The 24,218-nt window shown below is 43.2% G+C and overlaps 1 protein-coding gene across 1 annotated transcript in view; it reads left to right on the top strand.

Annotated features, from left to right (window-relative positions):
• LOC126181612 (uncharacterized) overlaps positions 1 to 24,218 on the top strand; it is a 126,623-nt gene that overhangs the window by 29,004 nt on the left and 73,401 nt on the right. The window contains exon 2 of the mRNA XM_049924785.1: positions 15,598 to 15,690. Coding sequence (XP_049780742.1) covers positions 15,598 to 15,690 — 93 coding nt within the window. The remainder of the gene's footprint in view (positions 1 to 15,597; positions 15,691 to 24,218) is intronic.

Genomic DNA, 24,218 nt, shown 5'->3' on the forward strand with positions numbered 1-24,218 from the left:
AGGAATTGCATGTGTCATTGTGCCTGTTCCTCTTGATGTTGGCACTAATTCATGAGGTGACGTATCGCTTAGTCTCTTTCCATGCTTTATCAGAATGTAATATGACAACTATTGACTTTTCATCTGTATATATGTGTTGCAAGAAGTTTGGTTGTTTACGCATTGCAGCCGGAGTTCAGAATGGTTCAAATGGCTCTGAGCACTATGGGACTTAACATCGATGGTCATCAGTCCCCTAGAAACTTAGAACTACTTAAACCTAACTAACCTAAGGACATCACACAACACCCAGTCATCACGAGGCAGAGAAAATCCTGACCCCGCCGGGAATCGAAAGCGGGAACCCGGGCGTGGGAAGCAAGAACGCTACCGCACGACCACGAGCTGCGGACAATTTGCGCCCGTCAACCCGGAGTAGTAAGAGTTTAGGGAAAAAAAAAACAGTTCTTGATACAGCCGTGGTGTTGAGAATTCACACAGAATATTATCAAAGATGGTGAAGGAATATAGAGATAAAAAGTTAGTTATATCGTACCTATGTTTGTCTCCTTTGGAATCGTTCTCCATGGGCATAATTAGAGAATAGTATTGGAGATCTGTGTCTACAATACTCTGAGATTAAGGATCGTGAAAGAACCAGAAATGGGGCGAATTGTCGTATGGGTTCTGGATTTTTCTCGAGTGTTTTCATGGAGTGTTCGCTCGACACTGGTTCATTAGCGTTCGCTTGAGAATATTTGAGTCTTCAACTTGTTACGCACTACTGATTTCTGGTTTTCAATGGGTATTAATTATACACATTATTTAACAATGTAGCACATAATGCAGCACAGTACTTTCTTCTTATGAGACGTAGTTTTGAAGAACATATTAACAAGCTTCAACAGTGGAAATTAGTCACAAGGAGAGGTCCATATCCGTGGGATCGACTTCTTCAAACCATCTATACGGTTTTGTAGGTTAAGATCATAGGTATCACACACTGCAGCCAGCCACCCTGGCGAGCCCTCACTTGCGAGTAATTTACAAAAATATTCGGAATTTTGTGTGATGCGCCGTAGCGTTACAATACTTACATCAAACTGTTTGGTTACGTGGAGTAATGGATAGGAGAGTAGCTTCAAATGCAGGAGGATGTCATTTCGAATCTAGTCAGGTGCAGGAAATTTCTTTTTATTTTTAAATCTTTATCGAAATGACTTGGATCATCACTTTCTTTCAATTAATTGTTTTTAATGTAATTTATTCTCACTTGTTTGTCACATTCTTTTAATCATATAATCCACTTCGTCATTTGCTCTCATTTTTCTTCCTATCATTCTTTTTCAACTTTAAATATTTGTATAAGTGTTTTTAATTAATTTTATGTATTAAATACGATTTAATTTCTTCTGTTTTACAATTCTGTTTTTTCGTCCAATTATTGCGTTCATTAAATCTATTTCTCATTTTGTTTGAATATACTTGTGAACCCTTCATTCATTTAAATCTCCATCTGCGTCATTTTGTCCATAGTGCAATAGGTATTTACGTTATGCTTTACATCGTTTGTATGACGATTACCATAAAAAATTGCACATATGGTAAAACATACATTTTTCACACCACTGCACAGTCAATATATACGGATTATTTGAGCTCTTGTTTTTTGACTGATAGATCGGAATAATTCAATGTTTAACAGATAAATATAATTAAACTCATATCCACAAAAATTCCAATTTGAAAAAGAATGATATAAACAAAAAGTGAAACAAATGAAAAAAGTTCACACGGTGATTAAAATAATGTGACAAAGTAATAGAAATTAAAAAAATCCACTTAAACCATTTAATTGAAGAAAATTGATGATCAAAGTCACTTCGATAAAGATTTAAAAATAAGGAAAATGGTTGCGTCTGCCGAGATTCGAACCCACACCCACTTGCAGAAGCTGTTATCCTACCCCTTACAGCATCGTCAATTACTCGCAAACGAGGGCCCACCAGAGTCAATGGCTGCAGGATGTGATACCTGGGATCTTAACCTATTACAGCTCGAAATGTAGTAGTTGGAATCATCAATTCGCAGTCTAGTTTGGGGCTCCCTGCACCAGTCCACCTTGTTCAAGTCTCTTGTACACATCTGCGTAGTTGCTGCACCAAACATCTATCTGAACCTGCTGACTGTACTCAAGCCTTGGTCTCAGTCTACAATTTTTGCTCCTGCACCGCCCACGCATCCATCGATTACCAAATCAGCTATTTCTTGCTCCCCCAGGGAATATCCAATTAACCTACCACTTCTTTACTCTGGGGTTGGTAGCTCCTGCTCATTCAAGTTATGGTACAGAGATTTTTCTGTACAATTGGATTAATTACCTCTTCATTAGTTTCTCTATCTGACGATCAGCGTCGGTAACTACATATGAATTCCTTATATTTTCTTTTTACCTGGACTGTTTATCGTCCACACAAACTCTAAATTCCACGCAAATACTTCCAGCAAAGACTTCCTAAAAATTAAATTTATTTTCGTTGTACAAAGCCAGAGTTTACGACCTCTTTTCTTTTCCGTACTCAGTTATTTTGCTGCCCACATAACAAAACGCAGCAACTACTCTCAGCGTCCCGATTATTAATTTATTTCCCTCAGCATCTGAATTCGATTGCGCTCCAATACCCTTGTTTTACCCTTTTTTATGTTTATCTTATAACGTGTGTTGAATACACTATTCATTCCGATTAACTGATTTTTCAGAGCCTGTCCTCTGCGAGAAATGCTGTGTCATCTGCATCCTTTAAGTTTTTATTTCTTTTCCTTGAACATTCATTGCCTTTCAAATTTCTATTTCATTTCCTAGCTCAACGGGGAATAGGCTACAACTTACCTCACTTCCTTCTTCAATTATTGCCTCCCGTTTATACATTTCTCTTAGAACTGTATCAAGTGTAGTTTCTTCTCCACCTCTACGTTGACTTAGGCTCAGTCTGAGAATATGGCTTGCACACAGATACAGTTTACATGCTGCTGCAGACGGTTGTTACGTGGTATTTACGAGTACACTTCAACGTCTTACCACCGGACCTATTTTCTTTGCGTAATCAGGAAACTGAATTACAGGACTGGGTCTGACGAAATTCAACGACGTATGTGGCTGAATGATACAATGTATGTTAAATGTATTATGAGAGAGCTAATACTCTATCGCTTCAGACTAGATAGTTTTTAATGAAAAGAGCGCGTTTATTGTTCGGGACTCCATGCACTGCTGGATATTTTTAGCCCACTCAGTAACTATTACAGTTAGGTAGCTAACATTCTAAGAAAGCACCATCGTTTCCTGAAGCGGTAGGCAAGCGTGCGTTACCTAATGACCACCACGCTGCTTTGCAAAATTTTAGCAGTGGTTCCACAAGCGCCAAGCGCCTCCTTAACAACAGAACTCTTCAAAACGCAATTTCTTTTAATGAACCTTCAGTTTGATATCCAAGTGTTTCCAAGTTTGAGAAACCTGATCTGAAGAGTTTTATGGCTTTGTATTATGATACTAAGGGATTCCTCTTGTATTCGCAAGGCCTCTAGAGAACCTGCCAGCAAGTGGAGTCATGTGTCATGCGAAGATACGACGCCTGCTCCTCACAACATCCTTGAACAGCCTTCAAGCGGCAGTGGAGAAGCAGGAAATGGCCATCCTCGACTAGTTTATGACGCTTGTGACAACGATGGCCTCAAACGTGTGAGGAAAGATCTGTTTTTGACATAGAGGAATGAGGGACGAGAGAAAACTTCTTGTTCCTGGAAGTGGTATTTTGTGAAATACAGTCAAAAGTCTTTTGAAAGTAATTTTAAAAGAGAGGAAGAAATTTACAATAACATTTTTTTCATCGAACATTTAAACTGCATTCAAATTATGCGCACTTACGTTACTGAAGTCACTCGGAATGACGTCCCGTATCGTCGACTTAGGTATGAGAAATGTGTACAGAGTCAGTGCCATAGCACGTCAGAGACATTTAAGACTATTGTCAATTGACCCTACGTTCATTCTCCTAATTTTTTCGGCTATACCAACTTGCCAGTTCTAGGAAAAACAAGAAGACAGCATTCAAAAGACTGCTTCCTGGTTTTCACTTTCAAGATCGTTAGCTGATTGACCGTTTCATACAGAGTGGGGAATTCGGAGATGCTAGCGTTGTATAAGAGCTTGTCTACATCCACACACTTATCGCTGGAAAGTCGACGTAAAATAAATATAATAATTTTTAACAATTGGAAAAGGTTGTACCAAGTTAAAAATTTATCCAACGACCAATCTATCAGCTGTAATCTTATAGTGAATAGGCTGTAATCAAAAATATCAAAATGATCAAGAAGAAGACAGCAAGAATTACAAAGGCAGTGTAGCAGCGGCAAGAGATAGCTCGATTGAACGACTTTCAGAAAACGCCAAATACTTACCTCGTTTTTCCGCAGTCCTTTAAACGTCATTTTCCTTTATTGTTTTTTCTTATACATTTCATCCGCTTGTCTTTTCCGTTCCGGCAAGGATTGTTATGATTTATCTGCAGACTTAAATTACTGAGTGAAAGTGTACACAAACGTCGTGTGTGAAATTTTTGATCGTCTCAATATGGTAACCAATCCAGATGCTGGAGATTTTCCAGTGTGGGTGACTCGTTGGTTTACTAGTGAGCCACTTGGGTAGCCTGAAAATCGATACAAGGAAGCAAGGATGGATATTTTTTTGCAGACCTGAGAAACTATGCTAATAGATCACCAGTTATTTCCACAGGCTCCGGTGCATGCACTTAACCATCAGGAAATGTTCTGTAACGTCAAGGAAATCTTAGACCTAGAAAATATTTGGATGTTCGATTCCGAGAATGCTACACTTTCTGGAACGAGCAGGAGGCGCTGCGAATAATGACGACTTTTGACTTTTTCTATGAATGGAAGGGAGGATCTCTTACGATGCAGGTGTTCGAATGGGAGTCGCTACCTAGCTTTGAGAGCAGGGTTTCCAGGTTAATCACCCGCAGAGTCAAAAGTTACTGGAGTAAGTTTTTCAGAACCAGGGAAAAAATATATTATTGGTACTATGTGACTAGGAATTGAGTTATAAGACACACTCTGCAGAGTCGAGGAGTAGTTAATTTGTTAATGGAGTAAATTTTGAGGGAAAATTGTGGAAAGAGACAGGCGCTTGAATACAATAAGCAGATTGAAATGTAAGATACAACAGCTATATGAAAAGACTTCCACAAGATGGTCTAGCGTAGAAAACTGCATAAAACCAGTCTTCGGTCTCATGAGTACCTAAAAAGTTTGGATTTGTACCACCTCCGCAGGGAGCAGAACGTGTTAGTTTCCAATGCTGGAAATCGTGCGATATGTCTAGATAGTACTGTAATGGAATAGAGGTTGAGACCACCAATGCGCCACCTCATTTGGTTTCTTAATAAGAGTCCGGCATATGAAGATAAAAGTTGCAGCACTGAAATTGCTTATGGTGAGGGAATAGCAACTGTGTATCTGCGTCAATTTATTTGTGCACAAACATCATTCAGTACCAGAATCAGTTTTCATTCTGCAGCGGAGTGTACACTGATTTTAAACTTAATGCCAGAATACTGCATGCTCGACTGGGATCCAAATCTGGGACGTTTGTCTTACGCCGGCAAACGCTCTACCGGCTGAGCAACCTCAACACGACCCACGACCTTCCCTGACAGCTTCACGCCCGCCAGAACCATTTCAGCTGCCTTCTGAACTTCACGTAAGATTCCCTGCATATTTTGATGGTTTAGCACTCCTTGGAAGGTATGAGGGGCATTCAAATGAAAGCCAAACACCTGCCACAACGGGGCTCCTGCAGTCGGACAAAAAAGTCATCTTCACCTTACGTGGCGCCACCATTCCGTGGGCAAGCATCAAAGTCAACAATGGATTGGTTCAAATTGCTCTGAGCACTATGGGACTTAACATCTAAGGTCATCAGTCCCCTAGAACTTAGAACTACTTAAACCTAACTAACCTAAGGACAACACACACATCCATGCCCGAGGAAGCATCGAATCTGCGACCGCAGCGGTCGCGTGGTTCCAGACCGAAGCGCCTAGAACCGCTCGACCACGACGGCCAGCTCAGCAGTGGAGACATACCACATATGCCCCCCCCCCCCCCCCGCCCTCGAAGAAATCCAAAGCTGTCCACACATGTTCATGATGATCTCTGCTCGTCGAGTTCCTCGAGCGCGGAACCACAGTCAATGCGCAGCGTTATGAAGACACTTTGCAGAAAGTGCGACGCGTCATAAATTCAAAACACTCAAGAATACTGTCGGACGAAATCAGCCTGTTCTACGTTAACACACGACTCAACACTGCCTATCGGAGGAAAGTTACTCTTCAACGATTTTGTTGGAAAACACTGCGACATCCTCCGAGAACTCGGATCTTTCACGGTGTAGTTCTCACATCTTTGGCGCCCGTAGAAAGACATGCGTGATAGTCGGCTTGAATCGAACGAGGAAGTGCAATACTGGATCCGTCAGCGGCCGGCCGCGTTCTGCGAAACAGGAATTCAAAAATGGTTCAAATGGCTCTGAGCACTAAGGGACTTAACAGCTGAGGTCATCAGTCCCCTAGAACTTAGAACTACTTAAACCTAACTAACCTAAGGACATCACACACACCCATGCCCGAGGCAGGATTCGAACCTGCGACCATAGCAGTCACGCGGTTCCGGACTGAAGCGCGCTAGAACCGCTCGGCCAACGCGGCTCTGAAACAGGAATTGTCTCTTATCCCAGAGGTATAAGTGTCTTAAGGCTTGTGGTGATTACTTTTCAATGGAACCATTTCATAGTCCCGCTGCGGTGAGTACTCGGTTTTCATTTGACTGTTCCTTAGAAAAGTGAGGTACTGGGGGAAGTGAAGCTATGAAGCCGGGTCGCCAGTCGTGCTTGGATAGCAAAGTCAATAGACAACCGTCTGGCACATAGTTTTAATCTACCAGGAAGTTTCACTCCATTCAGAATTTTTACCTTCAAATTACAAGGCGATTATGGGAGCGGTTTGCGCAGAAATGAGAACAATCATTGTTTAAGTGAGTGTAGGATGACTCGCGAAAATACATGTTGGCAACCTGTGCCGGCCAATGTGGCCGAGCGGTTCTAGGCGCTTCAGTCTGGAACCGCGAGACCGCTACGGTCGCAGGTTCGAATCCTGCCTCGGGCATGAATGTTTGTGATGTCCTTAGGGTAAGTTAGCTTTAAGTAGCTCTAAGTTCTAGGGGACTGATGACCTCAGATGTTAAGCCCCATAGTGCTCAGAGCCATTTGAACCATGTTGGTAACCTGTAATGAAATACTTTCGGAAAAGTGTCACCATTTGCAGGAAGATCTTGAGCAGCCATCACACGTGACTCTGGGGCTGATTATTCACCAGCTGCAGGCTACATTCCTTGATCCCGCGATACGGAATCCGTGTCACCAGGAAGAGGACGCAGCAACGGCGACCACAAGGTTCCCGCGCCTGTGGCTGCTTTGCGGTGGAAATATCTCGCGCCCGAGTGTTTACAGGAAATGAGATTCCACTTCGGATTTTCCAGCACCCCTGCGCGATACGATCCCGTACCAAGTCTACCACGGCGTGCCTGCGGGCGTATAATTAAGCCATTTCCTGGTGTAGCGGCAGCGTGATTTTGTGTTTGAGGCGAGGTGGAATTACAGGAACTGCGAGACAAAACACCGTATACGTTTCTTGGTGGTTTCGTTAACCCAAATGTTCCATGTTAACAGAGAGAGAGCAGAGAGTGCCACTCACGGTTTTGGAGCTTTCTAGTCATGAATCTCGGTTTATTATCAACAATAATGGAGGAAGAGACAGATTGCTACTTACCGTAAAGGAGACCCGCCAAGTTGCAGACAGGCACAATTACAAGACATTACAAAAAGCTTTCTGCCACAGCCTTAATCAGCAAAAGAGAAACAGACACCATTCATATACACAAGCAAGCAAATTTCGTGAATACATGGCCGCCAACTCCAAAATCTCGAGCCATTTTGAGGCCAGTTCCTTTCCTAAATAGAAACGGCTTTAATTTGTTAATACTTTTAGACAAACCACATTAGACATTTTTTTCTGAAACATATCTAAATGATTCTAATACTGTGCTGCCGTCACCGTTAACACTTCGCTTTCTTAAATCGGGGGTCCGCAGCTGGTGGTCTAATGGCTAGCGTTGCTGCCTCTGGATCACTGGGTCCCGGGTTCGATTCCCTGCCGGTTTGGGGATTTTCTCCACCCGGGGACTGGGTGTTTGTGTTGTGCTCATCACTTCATCATCATTCATGGGATTGGACAGAGTAAAGATTGAGAATTTGTACGGGCGCTGATAACCGCGCAGATCTTAAATCGGGAGTAATCAGACAGGAGGATAGCCTCTCTGTGATGTTATTCATTCTGAACATTGAGCAAACAGTGAAGGAAGCCAAGGACAAATTTGGAATTAAAGTTCTAGAGCACCAAATAAAAACTTCCAGGTTTGCGATGACATAATTTTCTCAGAGTTGGTAAGGGTTTGACAATAATAGTTGAAGGGGATGGAAATTATCTTGCAAAGAGTTTATAAGATGAATATCAACAAAAGTAAAACAAGGGTAATTAATTTAATCGAAGTAAATCAGATGATGCTGATAGGATTAGGTAAGCAAATGAGATACTATTAATCATCGCGAGTTCTGGTATTTGGGCAGTTATACATCTGACGATAGTCGAAGTAGGGAGAATTTAAAATGCAGACTGGCAGTAGCAAGAAAAGCGTTCTGAAAAAGAGAAATCTGATATCGAATATAAATTTAAGCTATTATGAATTTCAGAATGAGATTTTCCCTCGTGGGTACCTCAGTTGGTAGAGCACTTGTCCGCGAAAGGCAACGGACCCGATTTCGAGTCTCGGTCCGGCACACAGTTCTAATCTGCCAGGAAGTTTCAATTATTAATTTTTTTCTAAAGGTATCTGTCTTGAATATAACCTTACACGGAGGTGAAACGTGGATGATAAATTGTTCAAACAAGAAGAGAACGGAGGCTTTAGAATGGTGATGCTACAGAAGAATGTTGAAAATTGGTGGGTATATCGAATAACTAATGAGTAGGTGTGCTGTCGTTGCCAGTCGGGACCACACAGGAGTAATGATTCCGTGTACGGAGGTTGGCACTAGACGTTCCGCTGTTATCTGACAGCGGCAGCGTCCGGCACCGCCCAACAGTGGGACGCACGAGTGCCACGCCCCCTGAGCTGAGGCGTCAACGGACCACATGAGTAACAGATCGCCCGACTGCCGCTCTAGACAGTTCTTGCGAGTTCTTACCCAATTTGTCGAGTAACTCCAATTAGCAGCAGCCGAGGATCTTCATATTGCAGTCGCAATTTTCTCTGCACTGGATAGTTCATCCGAAATGGTCTCAAGACTTACATTATTTCAGTATTGTGAACAGTTAGACACTTCCTCTTATCCCAGCTTTGCCAAGGAATTGTACATCCTCTTCTACAAGGACGCTCTGCGCCAAAGTTGAATAAAACAGCCGGCCGCGGTGGTCTAGCGGTTCTGGCGCTGCAGTCCGGAACCGCGGGACTGCTACGGTCGCAGGTTCGAATCCTGCCTCGGGCATGGGTGTGTGTGATGTCCTTAGGTTAGTTAGGTATAAGTAGTTCTAAGTTCTAGGGGACTTATGACCTAAGATGTTGAGTCCCATAGTGCTCAGAGCCATTTTTTTAATAAAACACAATATTTCTTTCTGTGATTGTGTTCTCTCATTCTTTTGATTTCTCGCTCAGAACCCACGTACGATCTCGGTTGGGCAAGAGTACTCTTGGCGATGAGATTTTACTTGGTCACTTCAGGAGGAGTAGGAGAAAAAGAAATTTATGGTACAACTTGACTGAAAGAAGGGATCCGATTCAGAAGACGCATCCTGCAGCATCAGCGAATAATAAGTTTGGTACTGGAGGGAAGTGTGCGAGATAAAAAATTGTAGAGGGACATACATTACTGACTGCAGCAAGCAGGTTCAAATGGATGTAGGCAGCAGTGGTTATGCAGAGATGAAGAGGCCTGCACAGGAGAAAATATCGTGGAGACATGCATCAAACCAGTCTTCGGACGGAAGACCATAACAACAACAGCTCTCAAAGGCGAACAGCCGTTAATGCAGTGCTAACTACCGGCTATCCTTGTACAGACTCGTGCAGTGTAAATTTATAATGAATAATGGAATTCAATTACAACTGAAATGGCTTGGTTCAAATGGCTATGAGCACTATGGGACTTCACATCTGGGGTCATCAGTCCCCTAGAACTTAGAACTACTTAAACCTAACTAACCTAAGGATAACACACACATCCATGCCCGAGGCAGGATTCGAACCTGCGACCGTAGCGGTCTCGCGGTTCCAGACTGCAGCGCCTAGTACCGCTCGGCCACTTCGGTCGGCAAAGTTTTTTCCTCCCTTATCTGCACCTTTGACTCACTGGCGTTTACAGTTCATCAAGAAACCGCTGAAACGCTTTCGTGGAAATGTCCTTCACTGTCTGCGCCGAATTTTCTTCGTCATCACTCGTCTCAAAACGTGATCCTTTCATCCTTGATTTTAATTGTGCCAACAAGGAAGAGTCACACTTATGAAGGATTGAGTATTAGGACTGAAGGAGAGGAACAGCGTTTACAGTTTGGACAAAACTTGCGAACTGACAAAGCTGAGTTAACGGGCACGTTATCATCGTGAAAGGACCACGAATTGTCCTGTTCCAACTGTGGCCTCTTTTTGCGTATTTTCTCCCGTAACCGCTTCGGAGTGAACCAATTGAGATTCCAGCCTCTACCGTAAGTTCTCTGATCGGCACCCACCAAGTACACAATTTTCTGAACATGATCGCCGACGAGGGCTGAATGTCACCACCGGTCGCTCGGCTACTGCTTTTCTTTCTGTCGACAAAAGTACAGAGCTGTACACTGATTTTCTTGACAGAACATCCACAACTCTGTAATATAGATTATTCATGATTAATGATATCCGCATGCTGTTGTAATAAATTTTACTTTCCAATAAAAGGAGAGCACATCCAGATTTCAGCACAACAGTCCCGTCTTCAGGTGCATAAAATATCCATATGAGCCAACTAAAGGCGGTAATACAGTGATTTAGTGATTGTCTGTTACACAGAATGTAAGCAGGAAATTCAACTGTAAGACGCTGACCAAAAATTCATCTGCTTACATATCATGTACAAGAGAATCGCGATATAACCCCCTTTGAGTTGACTCGTATGGATGTTCTATGCACTCGAAGATGGGACTGTTGCTCTGAAACCCAACTGTGTTCTCCTTTTATTGGAAAATAAAATTTTAATTTAAATGTTTGCGTATATTTTCATTCATGTACAAGATATTTATTCCATACAACTTAGTACATTATTTCATTCTTGATATATTTAAATTAAATAAAAAGTTATAATTTTATTTTTGTTATCCTTATAAAAGGCGGATTTCAAATTATTCACAGACGGCAAAATGTTCTAGCTATTTACATGTTAGAATAATATTACTATCAATTGTAAAAAAATTTAATGTGGAAGATGCAGGGAAATTCAGTGTCGAATGTAGCGATTACGTACGCCTATAATTATTTAATGCATAGCCATACATTGATGACAATTACAGCGAATGTAAAACAAAGTTCATTTTTCTATGTATTTTATAGATGTTCCATATGGCTCCACAAGGGCACACGGACAACATATAACTAATAATCCATTTCACGCTACACGTTCTCTAGTAATCGACACCAGAACATTAGAAGTGCACATTTTGAGTTCTGCCATTGTTTGTGGCAAAAGAGGCACATACACAAGGTTTTTCATATTCCTCATTAAGGGAAGATCACGTTTGTCAGATAAGAAGTTATAGGTGGACAAGGGCAGGGTTCTCATGTCCAGCACGACCGATTGATACAACGGTTTTGGAAGTTGTTGATTTAAACGTGTCCATCTCCAATACCACAATGTGAGGTATTCCTGAAATCCATTCCATGAAATCCATGAGGTATTCCTGAAATCTACTCTGCACTTTGATGACAGAATGTCAACTGTAAATCCTAAAAGATAGAATACCTTTTATACAGGATTCACCATTTTCAGTTATGACACGGAACCTTTCATTTATGCGATCGTTTACACAACGAGCGAACTTCTGAACTTCCTTTTAAATTTTTTTGTAATTCTTATCCATATATCACTACGTATTAAATAGTTCTAGCCCTTTGTAATCGCTGTATTAATTTTTGATAGCCCTGTATGCAGCTAAGCTGTAAATGTTATATCATTCCAAAACAGTTTAAGCTTTAAGATAGCAATTCCTTTTTCATCCAGATGAACTGCAAGGAAGTCTTCATTTCACAACGTATAGTATATTGTCATAGCTACATTGATTGTAGAGGAGTCAGTATCGAGTCCACGTCTTCATACGGTACTGTGATAATTTCTGCAGCCGACATCGAACATCTTCCTCCGAAATCCGATTAGTATTTCAGGGAAACATTTAGCCAGATGTGATTAGTTTCAGTTTTAAATTAAACTTTCCTTAGCTGCTCTCAGTTTGTAACTACAGTTCCTTAAGAGCTTCAAGCCGGAGTGCTCCACGAAGCTGACGTGACAGTTCCGTACGATAACATACGGTAAATAAGACAGCAATCGGTTTGATGTTCAAGACAGATAAATCCAAGTTTTAAATATTGTAATTTCTTCTAAAGCACTTGTCAGATATCAGACAGTCAAACGCAGCCGAAATCGTCTCTTTTTAGATGTACGATACTGGCAGCAGAAATTACTACTGTCCAGTTTCAAAAAGCGAAACTGTAGTCTAGAACTTGCAAAGTAGCATAGCTATGACAAGGGAATATAAACTGTTTACCGATAACTCCCTCACACTTGCTCTGAGAGCAAAAGTAATAACGACATCTTTAAAGCTATTGGAAATATTTGAGAAGAACAGTTCAGCTGAACCACAATGAATACTTTATATTCATCCGTCGATACTAGGTAGCAGATATCAGTCAAAAAATATCCTCTCCCTGCACAGGAACTACATACTTTGTACGAATGCCGCTTGTGACGCATGAACGGCAACATGTGAAAGTATTAGTCTGCCTTGTGTCTTGCACGGATAACCAAAGCAGTTAAGGCAACCACTCTCGTAAAACGGGAAATCCGGGTTTGAGTCCCAGTCCGATGCAAATTTTCATTTACGTCACTCCACTACAAAGCTGATCGTTGTCCGTATTTGCAACTGCTAATACATTTTATGTATTTCATGACGGCTGTAGTCGCCATAGCGCCTGTTCCTTTGGACATGCTTTCATGATCGCAGGAACATTGCATTGTAATTCTTAACAACACAGGCACTACAGTATCGCATTTATTCGCCGATATCGGGTAGTTACTTTCAAGTAAAAGTGTCCTTCGCGTGTGCTGGAATTATTTAGTGTGTAACGAGTGCATGTTCTGACAAGTGAAAGACGACATATGGAAGTTTGGGTCTGGCCGTGAACCTTGCACGGACAGCCAAAGCGCTTAAGCCGACCGCTCGCTGAAAATGGGTAATCCGGCTTCGCGTCCCGGCGAGTAAAAAGTTTCATTGTCGTCATTCCATTATACAGCTGTTGGTTGTCCGTATTCGCAACTGCGAATGCATTTCAGAGTTCAATGAATTCTTTTAAAACCCTCAGCTGTTTAACGTTTTTCAGGAAACAAAAAGGCAGCTCTGAAAATGCCTCGGAGCAGGTGAAACTTTTAAGAATGAAAGCAAGTGTGGATGCGTGCAGCGGATATTTTTAAGTTGGCAGCGTCAAGGCAGTGACACTCCATCATGTGTTCTTGTTTAGATAGCTACAGAGCTGAATTCCTGTAAAAGAATTCTGAAAGTGAGATGCGTGAACATGGTATGAATAAATTAAAGTGAACGTAAAACTACGAGAAATACACTGCTTGACAAGGAAAGTGAAACACCCAGAAAACACGGTCAGAGGTCAGGGTTACTTTGTACACCTTCACATCATCGGGGATTATGTAAATGATTAGGATTGCAATCCTCTATGACAGGTAAAACGGCCGCCAGAGGGCGTTAGTATTGTTCATGTTTATTGTGACCAGGCCTGGTAGGGAATATAAGAGATATGAGACGTGAACAGCGTCAGGTATTGAATGATCACTGTAGAGGACACTTGTATACCGCGAACTCGAACGATACATTCACAGCTCGTTGTCTAGTGGCTAGCGTTGCTGTCTCTGGTTCATGGGGCCCGGGATTCGATTCTCGGCCGGGTTGAGGATTTTCTCTGCCTGGGGACTGGGTTTTTGTGTTGTCCTCATCATTTCATTATCATCGTCATCATTCGTGAGAGAGGCTAGATTGGAATGTATAAAAACTTGGACAGTGAAAAAAATTGCGACTTTGTACGGGCGCTGATGACCACGCAGTTGAGCCCCCCCCCCCCCAAACCAGACATCGTCATCTTCGTACGATACAACGTTATCAGCACACGTGACAAAGTTTCAAAGAGGTCTGATTGTGGATTTCCATTTGGCCAGCTGCTCGAATCGTGCAATATAGAGATTTATGGGGCATTCTAATGTAACGCTGGTCGGTTGGACTACATGTGAGCGTGAGCGCAGACATACTGGTCGTCAAGGTTCCGGTCGATCGCCATACTGTGCAACAAGCACATCGCATTCACTTCACAGCTACACCTGCCGTCCGTGAACAAGTGATGGCCTCCCTGCTACGTTCCGTGTCATCCCTCACCATTGTTCGGAGACTAGCAGCAGAACGACTAGGGAATAATTATCCCATGCCTACGCTGCTGTTTACACCACAAGACAAGCGGCTGAGTTGGAAGAAAAAAAATGGTTCAAAAGACTCTGAGCACTATGGGCCTTAACATCTGAGGTCATCAGTCCCCCTAGAATTTAGAACTACTTGCACGTAACTAACCTGACATCACACACATCCATGCCCGAGGCAAGATTCGAACTTGCGACCGCAGCAGTCGCGCGGTTCCAGACTGTAGCGTCTAGAACCGCTCTGCCAAACCGGCCGGCTCTCTGTACAGTCAAATTGCGGAAATATCACTCAAATGATATTAGTAGTATTCTTTCTGAGGCACGTTCGTTATAAATAAACGACATTCCTAAAAAAAAATTCTGAAAATAGGCGAAAGGTATCTCATTTATTACTTCCGCATAGAAAGGGATGATACAGCAATTTCCAACAGGTCAGGCGTCTGTGCCGTCTCCTTTGAGGGCAAAAAGACATTGGGGCGTACGCAGTTGCGGCTGGTCCCGACGGAGGTTCGAGTCCTCCCTCGGGCACGGGTGTGTGTGCTTGTCCTTAGGATAATTTAGGTTTAGTAGTGTGTAAACTTAGGGGCTGATGACCTTAGCAGTTAAGTCCCATAAGATTTCACACACATTTTAACATTTGAACGTACGCTGTTATACTGGGTCATACCGTCTTGCGCATGGTCTGACAGGTGTTTCTCTCACGTGTGTTGCAGGAAGCTACATCAGGGTCCGGAGATCTCCCAGCGGCGCCTACTCTGGCTCCGGTTCCATTTCCAGTTCCAGCTCCAGCTCGCATTCCGGCGCAGGTAAGAGGCCCGACATTGCGGTGAACTTCTCTTTGTCGAAAAAAGTATTTGTGATGTGAACTGCAGAGTTAGTCTAGCGCTATCACGCTGGAATAAGTTACTGGCATCCTCGTTATCCCTTCACGAACCATGTCTTGCCACAGTCCAGTGTGCTAGTCTCCCTTCAACAAATACCAAATCACTCCTGTTGTCCAGAGCAATAGCTCTCCACACTATGAATCCAGCAGATGGAGAGCTATGGGACTCGAAGATCGCTGCTTCTTGTAACTCTTCACCAGGCCGTCCATGGGCACGCTGGCGTCGGCCTGACCGCCAGAAACAAAAGTGACCCTCATCGCTGAACATTCTAGAACGCCATTCACTCTTCCACTTGACTGTCTATTGTCTGTCGCACAGTAAACGATGCATGGCAACCCAGCTTTCACTAATCTACTCCCGACGATTCGCTGTGACTCTCTACCTCTAAGCCCCATCCGGATTTCAGCTGTTCGTCATTCCTCTGTTCGTCAGAGAGCCAACCGAGCAGGCCAACGATGTTCTCGCGGTGTAGTTTGGAACGATCCAGATCTGCAGAAATGGCTTTTTTCTGTACAGAAAAAACCTTACATAGGGTTGAAATTTCAAGTAACGAACCCCGAAGGCTTGGAAGTACTGGAGTATCAGCTTGGTAGGTTCGATCAAAGTATAATAATTTCTGTCTCCGTCAGTTTATGTTATTTTTGTGTGTGTAATTAACACACTGGACGTCTATCATTTATGCTCCGTTTGTTTCACTGAAAAACAAGCATTTACAGTGAAAAAACAATTTTACCTTTCTAGATTTAATACTCGTATAATATACTTATCATATAGGGTGATTCAGTTGACTTTTTTTTCCTTTATTGAGTTTCGATTCCCCCTAAAGGGGGCTGGCTGGCAGCAGCTTATTACGCCGCTCTTCAGCCTACAGAATTTGTTTTAAAAAGATGAAGATAACAAAAGATAATAATACTTGGCGATAACATCGGTGACTTAAAGGTAAAACGGCAGAAAATTCTGGAGCTTAAAACATAAAACACAGGGTTGATGATGCTAATAAAATACACAGGAAGCAGAAAAATAATAGACAGACAATTAAAAAACACGGCGACAGTCTGGGTTCTGTTCGCAAGAGATATAAAATGCACACCCAGCGACAGCATGATTTCTGTTCGCAACACTGTGGAAAGATGCACAACACTGAACACTCACTTAAACACAGCACTAAAAAGTTGGCACAAATATGACATACCACACCCGAGAGCAGGTGGGGGGAAACTGGTCAGATGACGGGAAAAAAAGGGGGGGGGGAAGGAGAGGAAAAGTGAAGGGGGAGGGGGGAAAGTAGCCAATGGAAGATGAGGATCCATAAGTGGGGTTGGGTGGTGCTGAGCAGACGTGCCTGGTAGTGGGGAAGGCAGAGGAGGGGAGTACAAAAGGACTCGGGGGGGGGGGGGGGAGAAAGGATATAAGGAGAGGATAGGCGGGGAGAAAACACAGGATGGAAAAGGGGAGGAAGAGGGAGCCCAGGGAAAGGATGGAGGAAAGGAGGGGGGTGAGGGTCAGAGTTGATAGGAGGGATAAATGGAGGGAGAGAGGGCACCATCCGGGAGGGGGAGTTGATGGAAGCCACCTTGGGAAAGGAGATGTAGGGTGTAGAGATGGAGGGTAGGGGGGATACAACAGTGAAGACGTGGCAGGGGGCGGGGATGGGAGAGGAGAGGAGCAACCATGGGGTGAGGGGGTTCAAGGCGGCGGGAGGTGTAGAGGATGCGGATATGTTCGAGGAAGAGGAGCAGATGGGGGAAAGGAATGAGATCATAGAGGATCCGCATGGGGGACGGGAGGCGTATACGGAAGGCGATGCGGAGTGCATGACGCTCAAGAATCTGGAGGGACTTATAGAATTTGAGGGGGGCAGATATCCAGGCAGGACTGACATAACAGAGGATGGGACGGATTAAGGATTTGTAGGTGTGGAGGATGGTAGAGGGCTGCAACCCCCATGTCCGGCCAGAGAGGAGTTTGAGGAGTCGGAGGCGGTTGTGGGCTTTGGATTGGATGAAGCGGAGATGAGGGATCCAGGTGAGGTGACGGTCAATGGTGAGGCCAAGGTAGGTTAGGGTGGGGGTGAGGCGGACAGGACGGGCGCAGACAGTAAGGGAGAAATCCAGGAGCCGGAAGGAGCGAGTGGTACGACCTACGATGATTGCCTGGGTCTTGGGAGGATTGATTTTCAGGAGCCACTGGTTACACCATGCAGCAAAAAGGTCACGGTGATTCTGGAGATGGCGTTGGGACCGCTGGAGGGTAGGAGCGAGGGCGAAGAATGCGGTGTCATCAGCATATTGCAAGAGGTGTACTGGAGGGGGGGTTGGGGATTCAGTTGCCCCTAACTATGGATTTTAATCAATTCGCAACACCTTCAGATACCACGAGCAAGATTTTCATATTCCCTCCCTTGTCACGCACAAACTATTAACCCTACAGAAAAAATGAATTAAACGTTTTCGTAGAAAATTTAATGTGGTTAAATTTTGTACTGCTATACGTTTTCGCTGAAGGCCATTGTTTTCGTATTATTCAAGAAAAATGCGTTTGAAGGTGTTGTGTACATAGTTCCGCGTAGTCAGCGCGTACACAACTTTCCCACTAGAGCGCGCCCCGCTAAGCACAACAGCGCAGGCGCAGAGCTCGTCCGTCTCCGCACTACGAGATGGCGCTGCCATAAAGACGGTCCAAATTCTGCTTCCACCGATCCGCGTATTAATATGTAATGTAGCCAATGAGATTGCTGATAACGTAGAACCTTTTCTCCTCGCGGATCACACTCGCGCAGTGATACCTGAACGCGCGAGGTATTATAACGAGTGTACAGATCTCCGATTAGTCAGTCTGCATTAGTCTGAATTTGGCTGTACCAGTCTATAGTCAAGTTTCAGTCTGCACTTAATAAGATTATCATATTACTGTACATAGCCTTTAAGAGAAATGTATAGACACTTCGTCAAGTATCAGAGATATATGAGAATAAGATTAACGTACCAAGACCAAAGGAACTTCCGATTGTCAATTGTAAATAGCATCCAGAACCAAGTTAAGTTATTTTTATGCTTGTTATTATTTTAATAAATGTGTTTGAAAATTAATCAAGTTCTGTTTAAAGTTGGTCACCGTCAAACTTCTACTCTAAGCGTGCAAGTGGCATTTCTATCGTCTGACCTAACGGCAGAAGATAAACACGCCACAATAAGACCACGAGACATATTGCTGACACTCGCCTACTTCATTAGAGCGACAAGTCAAATAATCTGATGGTGTATGTACCGAAGGTCTTACAGTACGCACGCCACAGAAGGTAACTTTTCCAGATACATTTCTCTTGAATAATTCGAAAACTACGGCCTCTAGCGACAACATACCGCAGTACAAAATTTAACTACATTAAATTTCCTACAAAAATGTTTAGTTCATTTTTTTCTGTAGGACTAACTGACTCTGTGTAACGAGCGAAAGAATAGGAATATGTCATATGCAGATTTTGAAGGCATTGCAGGTTGCTTAAAACGGATAGGTAGGGGCAGCTGAATCAGCCTGTGCGTACTACTAGGCACTAGAGAGAGCAAAACATAAATTTATCTGAAAAGTTGCACATTTTAATACTGAGTGAAATAAATTGAACACAAGTACACATTAAAAATCAGAAATAAAAGTTACAAATTACTTGGCATGATAAGCAGCAAAGCATTCACCACACAGTTGCACATTACATTTCTCCGCTGGGTATGTGCTGATGTTATACAATTTATTCCAGCCCATCGTCTTCTGTTCAGTAGCTGTTAATCTGGAACTCATCTGTTACACTAGTGGAGTGCGGTATGAGTCCAGATCCTCCTCAAGTACACCAGCCCTGTTTCCCTTTGAAAATTTGCATGTGAAATTGTATTTCCATTTTTGAAGAGAATATCCAGACATTTTGTGAGGTGATACCAGTAACCAAGTGAAAAGGATCTTGTACCATTTCCCCTTACGGATTCTGTCCTGCACTGATTCACATTTTGATGCATTCGATCAATTCCACCCATGTTGTATTTTGTCAAGGATGTGTTTCCTTGACCGCTGATAGTAGCTTTCAACAACAGCTACTACGTTCACACCAGTTGTATTTGATGCTGCAGAAACAACGGAACTTTCATACCATTTACTCAGCAACAGACAATTTTTAAGGTTCCGTTCATCAATCGGTAAAAACGGAACTTCTACAGTATCACCCTGTTGTCGGCCTGGCCGTCTATCAGGACCACTGTTTCTGTATCGTGTTGAAATTTACGTCTACTACTAGGGACTGCGGTCTGTTGACGGTATAAAAAGTGAAGCTTCGAAGTTAATAAAATCAAAAGATACAGCTATTATTCTCACATATTTTGATATTCACAAATTCACTCATCAGAACGTATAGATGAACTGTCTATATACATAGTTAGGTTTGAATTGAACCGTTAGAGCACGAGACCTATCGAACTTGACCAGTGGGATATTTCTGTCTTCTTTTTTTTCAGAATGAATAGTACCTCCACCATGTTGCTCTATTTCTTTCTTCTTTGGAAGGAGACAGCATTGGACAATACGATTTTCTGTCACAATTCCTGAACCCCGAAAACTTTGTTGTTTACAAAAAGTTAACAAAGTCAAACTTCCAAACAAATTGCACAAATATCTCAAGTTCTACGAATATCTCAATACTACTTTTACGTAATGCTGAAAATGTAGAACATGACCCTGCGATACAAATAATATTGCACAAATTTCAATAAATACCAAGCGACTTTTAGTTTATTAAGAAAGTATCTGCGTTTTTGAACCTGAATGATAAAATGTTTTAATCGTTATACTTTCTTGAATCCATGGCGGGGTGAGATTCTGGGTGTACAAAAATTGTTTAAATTCAATTGCCAATTGTTGCCAATAGTGGACTGCTTCTCACAACTACTAACACAAAACTGAAAGAACAGATGTTCAACAATCCTTAAATGAGAGTAACAAGGTTATAGAAGTTCGTTGCTGTCCAAAAATCAATAAAAGTCCAGTACTGTCAAGTGTACCATTAGTATAACGCTGGCCACTAAGAGGTGAAAAGAAGGCAGGTGAAGGGAAACGTACAGTGAAAAGAAGCCACAAGACGACGGCGCGCTCGTCTAAAGCAGAGTTTGGGAGACTTCCTCCAGAAATTTTACACGTAGCACTAACGCAACCGAGGAGCAAGTTACAAGCTTTCCGTACTAATATTTGGAGAATTTCTCAGATTTCTGTTTACCGAGCTACTGAGCGTTAAAACGCATCCCCAGATATAAAATAAACAGCCGAGGCGGAGAGTCCAGATGTGTGACGATGAACTGTGCGCACGTTGGCCGGAGCAGCTGCCAAGCCGTCACCGACCTCCGAGCTTCGCTTTGACCTCTGACACACCTCTGCGCCAGTCGCGATCAGTCGGCTGTCTCCTTAAACCGTGTCACTCACCATCGTTCTCCATGTAACACGCAACGTGAATGTCAACCTCGTCGCGAACTGCGCGCAGTGAAAAGAACAAGTGGTGACAATTCTGGACTGCACACAGCAGTAATCACACTTGACAGCCAATTATTAACAATGAACTCTGACTTTATCAGAAGGATTATTGGCACTTAAACGCTGTTAAGACATCCACCGAGTTAACACCAACTAAATGTGATAGAGTTAACAAGGAGATATATTAGTGAGTTAAGAGAAAAATCGGGACGATGTAGCCAGAGTTCATTCTAAAACAAGCTACTGACATTTCGAGAAACTTCTGGCATCTTTGAACATAGAGAGTGAAGACAAAGAAAGGGACAACGTCAAGTGCTTATTTTTCTTAACTATTGTGTGACGCACTCAGCAGCCCGTATAAAAACTATTTATTTTTTGGCTGAGTATGCGGTATAACTGAATACTATTACTGTAATATAGCATAGTATATAGTCTCAGATTTATTTAACGATCGGTTCCTGATGTCTAGCATCCATTTCCCAGTTACAGCAATTGGTGGAGTCATTAGTTCGTCATTGCCACGAAAAGCTACATACACTCCCTTTGTTTAGCTTCTAACTTAATATATGATGGGCACTTGGTCTTACGTTGACTTCTTCTTCTTTTCATCCCTCCGCCTATCTCTGTCGACTGCTGGGTAGAAGCCTCTTCCATACCTTTCCATTGTCTTCGATCTTGAACCGCCTGGTACCATCGTGTTCCAGCTACCGGCTTCACCTCATCAAGCCGTCTCTTCTAGAATCTTTCAGTGCCTCTCTTGTGGTCCCATGGTCTCCAATGAACAATTCTTGGGGTCCATCTCCTGTGATCTTATTGAGCTACGTGTCCGATCACTGCCATTTCACGCTTGCAGTTCTCTCTAGGATGCCTGCTACCTTGTTCAAATTCAGTGAGGTCTCAGTAATGGAGTCTTTGTCACCCTGAAGGCATTCTTGACTAACGTCAAGCCACAGCGACTAATCTGAAAGGTAACTAACTCTCACGAGCGTTACAGCGTCTACTTAAAGCAAATGCAGTTTGCATCCTCGTAGAGCGCCACTCTTATGCGATCGGGCCTAAGTTTCGACGTCAACTTTCATATGTAGAAACACTCCTACCAACTTGCGTTTATGTCATACAACTCCTTCGTGTTAAGGTTTTTATTTCGTCATTGTATATTCCTGACATGGTCAAGCTGGAGGCGATCTGTAATGTGTGGTAACTGAAGAAAAGCCGGCCGCGGTGGTCTAGCGGTTCTGGCGCTGCAGTCCGGAACCGCGGGACTGTTACGGTCGCAGGTTCGAATCCTGCCTCGTGCATGGGTGTGTGTGATGTCCTTAGGTTCGTTAGGTTTAAGTTGTTCTAAGTTCTAGGGGACTTATGACCTAAGATGTTGAGTCCCATAGTGCTCAGAGCCATTTGAACCATTTTTGTAGAAAACTTCACAAGCCAAGATCGCTAAAAAAGCAATTTTATTGGTTTACCGGTTTCGACACAGCTATAATATCATCAAAGTATAAGATCCAATGATAACAGCATAGCTCTGTCGAAACCATTCATCCAATAATATATTTTTCTAGAAACCTTGGCTTTTGAAGTTTTCTTCAGTTACCATAGATAGGGATGAAATTGAAAAATATATATATATTTCAGATACATTTGTACTAAGAAAATGTTTCATACTGAAGTAACCACACAATCACAGCTACCTCACAAACACCCCGTTTGCGGGCCCATGATTGAAGGAACAATTCTGCTTCTGTTGTTGACTCTGCTCCCGTCCCCGATCCCATCCTTTCTCGCGTCATTGTAATGTCATGGCGTTTGGCAATAAATGTACGTTTGTGTGCAAACCTTAGAGACAAAACTAACATTTGCATGATATGTCACCGCCAATGTAACGTAGTTCGATAAAATTTGGACAACGCACAGAAAGGACTACCACTGTGTAGTACAGAAGGCAACTGAAACAAAAACGTTACGAGACGCACAGAAATGACATTTTTATTCATAGACGGTAATTAAACTAAGTCAGCAGGTTTGCGAGCGAGATGGTCCCCTGTACGTTACAAAAGTTGGGACACGGTTCTTAATAGGGTGTGTTATCACCGTGGACGCTAGTGCATGACATGCAACGTGCTCCGATTCTGACCACAAGTTTGCTAAGGAGTTTTTGTGCTACGGCATTTCATTCTTCGGCCACTGCAGTCGACAACTCCCATATGATTTTTGGTGCATGTATACATGCCATAATACACCTCTCCAAGTCAGGGGACGAGAAACCAGTCCATTCATCGAATATCCTCTTTCCCAAGAGCTCCTCCGCCTGCGATTTTCGATGTGCTCGTGCAGCACCGTTATCGATAAAAATTAAGTCAGAGACGATTGCACCCCTGAAAAGACGCACATGGGAAAGGACCGCACTGTCACAATAACGTTCATTGGCGAATATACCGCGTTCAAAGACCTGAAGGTCAGTACGCCCACGCAACCTTATGCCTCCACACACCATAAAACTTGGACGACCAAAACCATCATGTTCGACAACGTTCCTGGATCCATTACGTGTTCCCATCTCCCACCACATGAGGGTACGTTCAGAATCACATAGCCTGATCCGCTCACATCCGAGAAAAGCACACGACCCCACTCTACGTTGGTCCAGTCCCTCTGCTCTTGGCACCATCGCTAACGGTACCGCCGATGAACAGGTCTCAGCGGATCACAACGCACTGTTCGTCGCACTAAGAGATCACCCCTATGCAGTAGCCTTGGCACTGTGGGGCGTGAGACTGTGTGCCTATCAGTCCTGTTAAGTGTGGTTGCAGTTCCACCCGCTGTTTGACATGAGTCGCTTCCCGCCTGTTGCGCAAGGTAGCTCCCATCTGCTGCTCTAGTTGACCGTGATCAACCCCCTCCTCTCCTTCAGGCAGCAGTGCCTGCGGTTCGGAACACACTCCTTGCAC

This window comes from Schistocerca cancellata, chromosome 1 (assembly GCF_023864275.1).
Source record: "Schistocerca cancellata isolate TAMUIC-IGC-003103 chromosome 1, iqSchCanc2.1, whole genome shotgun sequence".
NCBI lineage: Eukaryota > Metazoa > Arthropoda > Insecta > Orthoptera > Acrididae > Schistocerca > Schistocerca cancellata.